Here is a 12,484-nt window from a genome sequence, read left to right on the forward strand (position 1 = left end):
GCTTGCATTTCTTAAAGTGGTTCGTGGTGGATTTTCAGATATGTTTTAGATCACTAAGGTCACTGTCTAAGGTTAGATTATTGTCTAATCAGCACCTGCAAGACTCGTTCTGAAGACTCTTCTATGCTGCGCAGTACAATGATACACCACCACTCCTGCATCAGCTAAACTTTCCTGCAGGTTCTTTGCTGTCATTTGGGGGTTTTGCTTTGCCTTTCTGGTCAGCATATGAGCAGTTCTATTTCAGACTTTTCTTCACCTTGACTTCCACATTTTCCCTTAACTGCCATTTCTAATTAGCTAGATATACAGATCCTCAGCCAGCCGCTTGAAATGAAACTTCTTGACCTGCCTAACTAAAGGCTAAAGAGTTCATTAATTTCCAAGACTTTACAGAATAGTGTCCAAACTTTTGCACAATATTATCACAATATATTTAAGTCAACCAAATATAAGGTAACTGTGCTTTAGGATTTTATTTTTTAATAGTATTTTTTAAATGGTTTTCCACAAAGGTTGTGTTTACTACTTTGGACTGAAACATTTTATTTGGCCAGAGATGCAGGTATTAATTATATACTCAACTGAGAGTCATTTATTAGCATGACTTAACCAAATTGTAAATACAATTGCCATGTTTTTATCATCAAATTGACTTTATCGTTCAAATTATGTTCTTTTTAATCTACTAAGCTTCTGTTTCATTCACTTCAGCACTGTTTGTAGCTAAACAGGACCCAGAGTGTGGACTTTGATAAGAATCTGGAGTCTAGTGCTTGAAGTACTTAGTGAGAGCCTCTATTATGTTTCTGCTTTGACCCTTTACAGACTGCTATCTGTTCTCACTGGGGCACAGCTGAGCTTTACTGTGTGCATGTATGCATGCGTGTTCCTGGTGAGGGTTGATTGAGGCACTTAAGCAGCGGGCGCGGAGCCAGGAGAGAGCGTTCTCGGGCTTCCTGTCCGGATCCAGCTCCCATGGGAGAGGATCAGGTGAATGGCCGTGGATGGGCAAGGCTCTTGGACGACAAACACTCCAGATTTAATTAGGGGGTTGAAAGAGGATTAGCGTTGGGGTTGGGGGAGTGGGGGTGGGGTGGAGTGAGGGCTTCTCCCTCAGATTCCTTTTGTGTGTTGACAGTTATAAGAACACTTGTACAGATACAGTCATTATGGTCATGGAATAGAACACAAAATGTGGCCTGGGCACATTTTATATGTATATATGCTTAGACAGTGTCCTATAAAAAGCTTTACCTGTAAAATTACCCATAAAAAGAGAAATTCTGAAAGTGTGGATTCTAAAATTACACATTTCATTCTTATAAACACTGAAATAAACAGAAAAAAGCAGAAGTGTGGACTTTTTGTGTAATACCATCTAAACAGCATAACAAAAAACGGCAAAAACTTCTAAGAGTCAAGGCTAAATTTGGGTTTAGTGGCCAGAGTTTTTCTCTGAAATAATCTGCTAGTTGTCATTTCTACATATTCTTTGCAAGAATGGCTTAAACATACATGTTGTTGGGACAGAAATGTCACAGACAGACAGATACACACTCATACCTGTTTGTATACTGTCGATCAATGTCTTCATATCTTGGAGCAGCACGGGACTCAGGGCCTCTTATCTGTACGGAGAAAAATATTGGTCAGCAATGGCGTGCTACAATAACCAGAGTGGCATAGGCTACCACTATAAGCACACACAGTTATACCAAAACAGTCAGAGAGAGAAAGAGGAAAAGCCAAAGAGATTATGCTTGGTCATCCCTAACTCATTACCCTGAGACTTCTCTCAAATCCTGAAACTGTTTCACTTCACTTTCTAAAGCCCACATCAGCCATTTTAGTTCTGAGTTGTGTCAAATGGAGCGTCTTGCTACATTTGGCAAGCATAAGGTTACATTTCTCCCAAATCTAATTATAGCCTGCTTTAGACAGAGCATAGCATCCACTGCTAAGGAAGAAACCTAAGAACAGACTGTAAAGGCAAATATAAGAAGCGCATGGTGGACCATTCACTATCCAGCCAAAAGTGTCTGCAGTAAGAAACTGACCTTTAATTGCATCAGCACAATACAGTTTTACTCCAATGTGGCACAGTTCATAAACCACATTACTCATATCTAATTAAGACTTGGATTTGTTAATAAAGTTGGCATCTTTGACTGTATAGCATGTTGGATAGCATAGTGGATAACACTGTTGCCACATGAAAGACTGAAGGCTTGATTCCTCATCCAGGCAGGAATACCACTGCTATACCAATAAAATCCTTGTGCTAGACGCCTAATGCAAGATTAACAGTCCTTCAACAAGACCCATAGTGTTTCATTTACCTACCATTGTAAGCTGCTCTGGACAAGAACATTGGCTAGATACATAAAAGCAAAGGGAGTGGTTATATGGTGAATGCATCGCAATTGGATACACAAAGCCTTACAAGATTTACCAGCTTTTCGTAGCTACTGCCACTTATAGGTTTGACTGAACTCCAAGCAATGCAATAAATATTGATGCAAGGGTTAAAAATATTGATGCAAGAGTACTGAGCACATGCCTAATACAGTATCTACAGAGTAAAATCAACAGCAATGACAAACATGATACATGTATATTCACCAGCATGATCCATCTTTGTAGAATATCCTCGCATCCCTGACACCTCGGGATACTTCATAAACACAGCCCTGTAAAAGCAGCGGGACTGAGGGCAGCGTCTGACAGCCGAAGGTCAGAAACATTAGGTGGAGAAAAGCGTCACATCGGGGCAGGATAAGGGGAGGAAAAACGGTGGCATTTGTCTCAATGAGCTCGTCCCATGTGTGTAATAGCGGCCCACCTGAAACCCTGAGCACCGCACCTGCATGCTAAGTGTGATCTTTAAACACAAAGGTGTCTCGCAGGGATCGAATATCGTAGGGAGCGAGAGAGAAAGGGAGAGAGGGTGAGAGGGAGAGAGAACGAGTGTATGCTGCAAAGGTCATGTTCGGAAGCGGGGGGGGATGCGATCGTGACTGTGATAGACTGCTTCATATTTAGAGTGATGGACGAGGCCATCTCTCTCTCTCTATTCTTTTTCTCCATTTTGCTCCCCGCAGCCTATCAGTCGCTCTTTTATTGCCAGTGATATTTGGCCACATGGAGAAAAACAGAAGCCCCTCAACCCCTCCTCTCCCCTTGCTTTATGAGGAGGCTGCAGACAAATAGAGCAACTCATTGTTTCTGAACTGCTGCTTTGACACACTGCAGGCTTCGCGTAACCATCACAAGTATTGCCGCTCGGCCCCGTGTGCTTTCATTCTTGCTTAGTATTAGTGACCACTCCAGTCTTATTCCCATGGTTATACGCTCACCGGCCACTTTAATAGAACCCCCTACTTTACCTTGTTGGACCACCTTGCTCGTGTACAGTTTTTGTTTATGAAATATGTAGGGAAGCAAAGAGAATGGAGATCTTTTGATTTTCCATAATATATGCTGATTTTATTCTCCAGATACTCTATTAAGCTTCTTGAACATTAATGAACCTTAATATAGAAGTAAGGATTCATTTTAATTACAGATAGTTAACGGTAAACATCACCACTTCATTAGAAGCCACTTTATTCAAAACCCCTTGTAGATCCACCTTGCTGGTGTAAGAGTTAGAGACTAGAGCTCATCTGTTTCATTCTTTAGCCATTCATCAATGGTCAGTTTTTGACCATAGATCTGCTCTTTGATGGATATTTTTGGGTGATCGAAAGCTCTGTACCTAGCAGTGACACTGATGTCTAAAACACCCATTTCCAACACACTACCATATCAGTCTCACTGCTGTGCTGATAATGTACCACCATCAAAACAATATCCAGTCGCCAGTGTTGCAAGAAATGCAGAAGACGTTCATTTCCCTGCTCGGGCAAGAAAACCACACTACACCAAGAAGAGACCATGGGAAAGCCTCCTAACACTATCCATGTGGCAGACTAGGGTTTGACTCCCCGCTCGGGCAAGAACACCACACTACACCCAAAAGAGACCTTGGGCAAGATTCCTAACACTTTCCATGCAGCAGACTAAGCATACTATACCAATAAGAATCCTTGGGCAAGACTCATATTGCTATCCACACAGCAGACTAGGGTTCAATTCCCTGCTTGGATAACAACACCACACTATACCAGTATAAGTCTTTGGACAAGACATTTGCCTATTTCTGGATATCTGCTAAATGCATAAATATGGTGGAGCTATAAGGTGGAGCTCATGGCTGGTGCTTGCAAACACAAAGTAGTGTTTCTAAAGTGGACAGTGTATTGGTTCCTTTCTTAATTTAGGTACATTAAATGTTATTTAGTTTGGTAGTCATCAAAACCGCATTCATCACAAGTAACATATCCCTTATTGCTTAGCTTGGCACTTCTATAATGAGGCTCCACTAGAGCAGTAGAGCATCTGAGGGTGCCCTGAAGAACATTGCCCAAGAGATTCATTGTGTATTTAAGTGGTGTGGTACCAACAGATCAACGGCATCTAAAGATTCTTGGTGATTCTTTGTTAAAATCTGATCACCAAACTTATTAATGCCATCAATTTTCCTAGCAGATTTTTGAGAGCAGAGGTAAGTTATGAGTGGATAAAATAAGTCTTAATAAAGTTATTTTTTATACACAAGTGCTCACTGAGATTTGACTTATTTGAACATCTGCCTTATCATTATAATTACAGTTCATACTTTGGAACCCAAGCTTACTTAAGCATCAGTAAATAAATCATGAATCAAACAGTAATGCATGCTACTTTCTCTAGTTCCTCTCATCTAGGGACTGTTAGGGAGGAGTGTCTGGATCATCTAATCAGTCAGCTTGCACCCTAAGCCTTTCTTTGAATTACTACAGTGATAGATCTTTACAAGGCAATTAGAATTGTAAATCGCTAGTGACTTGACCGGCATGTAGGGCATGGGTCTGAAGACTCTGCCTTAGGGGGCCCTGCAGTCTAGGCTAGAGAGCAGAATCGACACAACACGGTAAACCCTGATAAACCTCGCCAAAGGGGAAGCCTCGCCAAAGAGCTCAGCTCAGAAGCCATGGCAAGGGTGCAGGCGAAAACAACCTGAGTTTACAGTGGTGAAGGCATGCTAATCACTAATTTGTGAACAAAAATATTTATATAAAAGGAAGCAATCAATACCACTGACAGGACATGTTGTCCATAACAGAAAAACCACCCCTACCCTCATTATAAAACAACTGTTGAGGTGGAGAAAAAAAATAATAATTAATCAGCTAAAAAGAAGATTCCAGCAATGTTTGGGCCCCTCATACATAAGCAAATGATGATAATAAAATATGCTGATGGTAATAATAAGAAGAAGAATATAGTATAGAATGCAGTAACTAAGATTATTTTTCAATATTACTGATGTCAACATAGGCCAGATATGTTGGATGCTGAGAGTTGTGCATGATGACAAATTGTGCACATTATGACAATTTTGAATACTCAATACAGCGTTGAAGAGATTTTTCCAGAGAACTCTTGTTTCACACCTAATAAATCCTATCTGCACGTTAAGCATGCAGCTATAATTCTCAACGTAGGTATAAACCTAGCCCTGTAAAGGCTGAAATAATGGTCAGAGAAGTCGGGTCGGATTTCAGGGGAGTTAACTGGACCATGTCGTACATCTCTATGTACATCATCACACGCACATGCTCAAAAAGAAGGTCTGACTTGATGATTCGTTCTCAATGCAAAACCATTATACTGATGAAGATATGATGGCAAATAGTAAGATAATTCACTCACATCCTCAGAAGACACATCATTCACCAAGTTTTGACTGAGTTCTCTTTGAATTTTCTTTCAATGCGTTCTTAATCATCAGATTCATCCACCTCAGGGAAGGAGTCCAAAGCCCAATCGTTGTTACAAAATGTTTTTTCTGCAGATGGCATGTAATTACACATTTGCACCAGAGAGGTGCAAATCCTATAAACTTACATAGTCTAGTTTTAAGTAAAAACCTTGTTTGGCTTCAAAAACAGCATTCTGCCTTCCTAAGAGTGGTAAACTACACTCATGGACACTAGCCAAATATTCAGTGTCCAAAAATTATTTTCATATTGTTCTGGGGACATTTAGACCAGACAAAGGAGTGTAAAGCAGTGCACACAAACACACACACGCACACATGCACAAACCATTACAGCTAAACACACACATCTGTCATGCATATGTATGTGGAAGATTGGATCGATAGTATTTATGCCAAGCTAGACACTCAATAAACAGACACACACACACACACACACACACACACACACAGAATACAATGTCACTAGGACTCAGTGATCCGAAAGCTCCCCCCTGAAGCATTTAGCCCATAGTTCAGCAATGATTCACCCTGCAAAGAGCCAGTGATTCATCTGTTTCAAGCTGAGCCATCAAGTTCCACTACAGTGATTCATTCACCTGAACACATATTCAAATCTCACTCCAAACGAAACTGGACCGTTAGAAAGTACACAAACAGTGTCCACTTCATTACAAACACCTACCTTGTACTTTCAGATACTGGCCACTTTATTAGAAACACCAACTTGTGCTTCCTCTCTCTGGCCATTTTATTAGAAACATCTACCTTGTACTTCCACGTACTGGTCACTTTATTAGAAACACCTACCTTGTACTTCCACTCACTGGCCACTTCATTTGAAACACCTACCTTATACGTCCACTTACTGGCCACTTTATTAGAAACACTTATCTTATACTTTCACTTACTGACCACTTTATAAGAAACAACAACATTATACTTCCACTCAGTGGCCACTTTATAAGAAACACCCACCTTGTACTTCCACTCACTGGCCACCTTATTAGAAACACCTAGGCCATACTTCTACTCACTGGCCACTTTATTAAAAACATCTTATAGTTTCACTATGTTGGTGTATTTTTACCAGCTCTAGCTCATCCGCATTACTCATTACTGGTCACTTTCTAACCACAGGACTGCTGTTGACCAGATATTATTCTGGTGGCGAGACATTCTCAGCACGGCATTGACACTGGCATGGTTGTGCTATGAGTGTTTTAGACATATTGGTGTTGCTGGAGTTTTTACATACTTCAGTGTCACTGCTAGAGTGACCACTTGAAAGTAGACCACCACTGAAAAAAATGAAACCAAGAGCAAATCATGTGACTAGAAACTGACTAGAGGATGACTGGCACAATTATTATGCATCAACAGAGGAGCTACAGACTTTTAGGTGGAGCTACAAGGGGTTTTGAATAAAGTGGATTTTGAACGTACCTTGCAGTAGTAAACTGCTGAAATATCTAGAATTTATGTCTGATTCTTCTCCACTGCTAATAAGAATCACTTCAGACTGAGCACACAGTGAGACTGACATGGACAAGAACTATCACACACATGCATGCAACTCCATAGTCACCCACTGATGCTCAGCAGGAGTCAATAAGAGACGCCCCCTGATAGCTTTCATTTTTCATCATTTTTCACAAATGAGATTCCGTTCGTCATTGGACCCTATTTATTCTCCAAAGGCAACCGGTTCTTGTAAGAGCAGCTTCTCAGTTAGACTCCACCAGGACTCCAACTGAGCCCAGCACTTCTCACAGCAAACTCAAACTGCGCTCAATTCTATTGGAAAGCCCAACTGTACTGCGGTGCCTCTGCACAATAAAGCTGCATTTATTGTCTTTTTTCACTAAAACAAACCTACTAAATTACCCAAATTCTCCCAGGCAAATAGCACCACTAGCCTTGATTCACACTCAGAATATCAGCCATAACAAAAATGTTTTGGCTACTTAGTAGACAGGATTTCATATTTTTGAAAAGGTTTTTAAAAAATGTCAAATTCACATTTTGCCTAATCCCCATAGTGATGTTTGGTGGTGAATCTCTTCTTTCTTTTGCTTCCAAAGGCTCTTGGAATGTTATTAGGCATTATGGATTCCATCAAATACCAGATTTTAGGTCAATGTCCAGTTGCTTTTGCCAGGATGTCTGGATTCCATCATGGCTGGATCCTCCAGCAGGACAATGATCCACATCATACCTTCACCATATGGAGAAATGGCCTCAAACAGCTTTATATTTGTATCATCCAGCATTACAGGTGCACAAACCAAGTGCCAACAATTGTGAATGAATAATGTTTCTTCACTAAATGGTTAGACTTTCACAACATCAGCGGAAGATCAAACTACCAAGCAGATCTTCATAGGCGCCAATAATTATGGAGTATCTGTATCTGACTTACTGTGGTAAATTTCACTTTGCAACTTCATTCATTCTTTTTAGCCACAGATTGAGGGACAAAGTTACTTCCAGTGATTCCTCTGGAGATGCACACAGTCATAGTCATTATGGATTTCCCATATTTTCCTTTGTAACTGCACTTGGTTCCAACTTCATTGTTCAAATGAGGGGGCGAACGTGCAACAGATCATATCGTATTCCTCCTTCCCTGGGGAGATGCTATATATGGGCCGTGTGCTGGTAGCAGGCACGGCCCAATGCCCTCCAATGCCCCCTAAATACTCCCGGCCATGCGGCCCAGACGCCGCCGCTTGTTAGCAGCAGATGGCGGAGCCATTTCGAGAGGGTAATTAAGACGCGAGGCTGTAGGAGGTTGGTCATGACCTCTCTGCAGACCAAGCGAAGCCTGGGCAACAAGCCGCTTCCAATCCGGTTCAAATATGGAGCAGCGTAGGCTGGAAGTGCCGACTGTAGACATGTATGTCTCTGTGTCTTTGACCAAAGTCTGAAGAACTTTGGGTCACACTTAATTTTGCTTTATCCAGTGGCGAATCATGACTACTAGAGCCGGGCTGTCCATTCAGGCCATAAACGCCAAAACGCAAAAGAAACAGCTCTATGATAACGCTAATACTGCTAGCACAGACTCACAGGAAAAGTGTGACCAGCTTGTAGGTGGTGAGGAAAAATGTTGAAAACATGCCACAGCAGTACTGCAGCACTCTCTTTTGTTCGATTTTCTGCTTTAATTGCTTTCAAAACCACCTTCTGATGATCTTGAAGGTGGTTAGAACTTTTGAAAAAAAGGTTTGAGGTGGATTTTTGTGGGCAGGCTGTTTTCAGTCATCAATCATCATCTTCAATCATCATTACAATGACATTTCATTACATTTCAAACACCAAAAATGACTCATCAGAGGAGGAAGACAACCAACAAACAACTAAAGAGAGCAAACCTATCTAGACACCACATCTCAGTTTGGCTTCTTTTCTCTGACCGAAAGTAAAATGTGTAACTGGTGTCCATTTTGGACTGAATAAAGATTCAAAATCACTGTTTCTTTTAAGAGTTTGTTCAATGACCAAGATGTAATGCTTAGTTTTACCATAATGCATGCTGGGTACTGTAGTGACAGAACACTGAACGAATGAAAGTATGAAATTATGAATCCTAAACTATTTCAAATGGAAAACTCAACTTGTTTGCCTGAGGATTGGGTGAGGACTGAGGTTTGATATGGCAGACTGGGGTTCGATTCCCCACTTAGGTGAGCACTCCATGATGCAAGTAACGAGAGTCCTTGGGCAAAACTCCTAATGCCACATTCACCTACAAATGTAACATGATTAATGTGAGGCTTTTTTTACTTTCTCTTCAGCTTTTATTTTCCGGTAGAATGTAAGAGTAGCTCTTAGTATTCGCATAATGCATGCTGGGTATTGTGGTGATTGAGGCACAACATGCCCAAATAACATACTAAAGCACCTATAGTTGACTACTAACTAAGACTTTGGCTCTTTGGCTTATACACGACTGACTGAGGTAAGGATGATGCAGAATTTCCATGAAGGCTTAAAAACAGCGGAAAGAGCGTACTGATTTTTGAGTGGGGGAGGCTAATGTGAGTGCTTTGAGTGTAACATGCATACTCAAACATGATTTTCCATCAAACCTTTCCCCAAAAGCCCAAAACCTTCTTTTGAAATTGGCTACAGGGTATTCTGAACACAGACACTGGCTTTGATATACTCTCTCTCCTTCACTCTCTCCTCCCATTGTTTCTTTCTTTGCTGGGCTTCATACTGATTACAGACTACTTTTGATACAGTATCTTGCTTCTTTCATCTTCGACAAAGGCTTCAAGTACATTCGTCCAGGCTCTCTTCCTCCAGACTCGTCCAAAGACTTGCAGGAAAAGGTGTGTCCAGCTTGCAGGTGGTGAGGAAAAATGAGTCACCAAAGTTTTGTAAGAGCAGGTTCAGGCGCGCTTGATTTTGTGTGCATGCAACGATCCCCGGGAATTCTGTTGAGCTGAATCGATGCTTGTCATGCTAAGATGAGCTACAATAATTACTACTTACAGTTACTAGTTTTTTGATAAAACTTAGATAAGACTTAAATATTCCTTAAAGTCTTAGCAAAACAGTAATTGCTAGCAAGTGAACTAACACTACCTGAAACTCAGCAGACAATAGCTACATTAACTATCCAGCTAGCATATATAGCTATCAATTGCTATTAACATTGGCAGGACGATCGCTAGTTATCTTCACTATGCTGCTGACTGCAAGATACTGCAATTATTTAAGGCCAGAATAATCACTCTGGTGGTGTCATCAGGCAACCTTTGGGAATCCCTGTGGTGTCAACAAATCCTGACAGCTAGCCTAACCCTAATCTATAAGCTAATAAATACAACTAAGCTAATATTAGCATAACTCATTCCTGGATCGATAAAGAAAATCACAAAGAAAGTAGTGGTTCTATCTTTACTCAGCACAAAATGGACAAAATGGAGACAAGTGTTAGCCTTTCAGGCAGAGAAAAGAAGCCAAACTGAGGTAAAGTATCTAATTAGCCAGGTGGCTACTTTGCAAACTTTAGCTAAGTAATCTATTCTTTCCACTGTAGTGATTTGAAGCCAGTTACTACAGTTATATGGCAGTGATAAGACAACTGGCTTCTTTGCGACAGCGTTATTTGGAGTCCTTCTGCATTTGCAAGTTAAAGAAAAATAAACATTTCAAAAAGCACATCCCCAAAAATCCACCCCAAAGCAGATACAGTACTCCGGAAGGTCCTCCTACCTTCAAGATACATCATCTGAAGGGGGTTTTCCTCATCATTAAACAGGGAAATCTCACTTTAGAGACTACTGAAGTACTACTTTAGGCAACTAGACATGTATACAGACATATCTATTGTTACACTTTATGTTGTCTTAATTTTATGATTGTCAATTTTTCATTACAACAAAATGTGAGGAAGCTAAACTGGTGCTGTACAGTCACGTAACAACTGTCAGCCACTTAGTCAACGCACTGCTGTCACACCTGCCTGTCAGACGTGTGTGCGTTCAGATGAATATGTTGACTCAGTAGGATGTGACTGGACCAGGATGCTCAAGCTCCTCCAAGGCGGGAATGAAAAGACAAGCAGAACAACAAGCCTGTTCATTTTCCTTTTTTTTTATCCCTCTTACTGACCATTTCTGGCTCAAGCTTTCTGTCTGTCTCCGTGGCAATGTGGGCAAGAAACTTCTCAGGATTCTCAGACATTTTACAGCATTGCAAGTCTGAAGTTACTAGAACCATCGAGCCACTGACTTTGAAGGGCTTTGAAGGGCTGGCAATTCAGACACTGCTAATATTAGAATATTAGAATCTCAAAGTTCCTCAATATTTGTGATTTGATCATAAACCAAAGTCAGATTGAACATTTATGGACAGAGTCATAGACGTGACAAAATATATCTTTTCTTAAGCTTTTATTTTCTGGCAGAGAGTAAGCCTATCACTTATGCTGTGGTCTTGGTTTTGTCAGAAAAAGGGGTTTTCACATGAATAGCCATCAATGTCAGATGATTAAACTGAGTACATAAAAAATTTTTTCAATGCACTATGAATTGGTTGAGTTGTGATGTCAACTCTATTTTTATTATGATTCCGACAGTGGTGTAGCCACGGCAACATACCTCTACAGTGATTAATGAGGTTTAACTGCGGTTGAACTTAATGCTACTGTTTGCTGTTATTTGTTTATTTGTTTACCAATACATTAAATTCAGCAAATAAACAGAAATTGTGCACTAAATTTTGTTCATTTTGGGGGGGGCACTCAGAAGCAGCCAATTTATAGAAATTTTAGTAAGAATTTATTTTTATTGGCAGATCTTATATCAGACTTGTCTTCTTGTAGAGAATTGAATCAGGTGCTTACCTTGGATTTACATACCACCTGATTCCACAGCAGCAAACTAGACGTAAGCTTTTATTGTCTCTTTATTTTAAACATGCAAAATTTCACATAAAATTGTACAACTTTTGCTAATGTGCTGAAGTGAGCTAATGCTAATTAAGAGCAATGGGCCTTGTTCACCAACCGTTCTTATGCAAATATTAATTTCTTCTTATAAACCACTTATACAGTTTTCACAAAGATTCTGACATTCATCAAAGTTTTCTTATTTGGGATTG

General features: G+C 40.4%; 1 protein-coding gene across 1 annotated transcript in view; it reads right to left on the minus strand.

Annotated features, from left to right (window-relative positions):
• pard3ba (par-3 family cell polarity regulator beta a) overlaps positions 1-12,484 on the minus strand; it is a 263,259-nt gene that overhangs the window by 15,764 nt on the left and 235,011 nt on the right. The window contains exon 22 of the mRNA XM_036562820.1: positions 1,567-1,631. Within this exon, the coding sequence (XP_036418713.1) occupies positions 1,567-1,631 (65 nt within the window). The remainder of the gene's footprint in view (positions 1-1,566; positions 1,632-12,484) is intronic.

Source organism: Colossoma macropomum, unplaced genomic scaffold (genome assembly GCF_904425465.1).
Source record: "Colossoma macropomum unplaced genomic scaffold, Colossoma_macropomum, whole genome shotgun sequence".
Taxonomy (NCBI): Eukaryota; Metazoa; Chordata; class Actinopteri; order Characiformes; family Serrasalmidae; genus Colossoma; species Colossoma macropomum.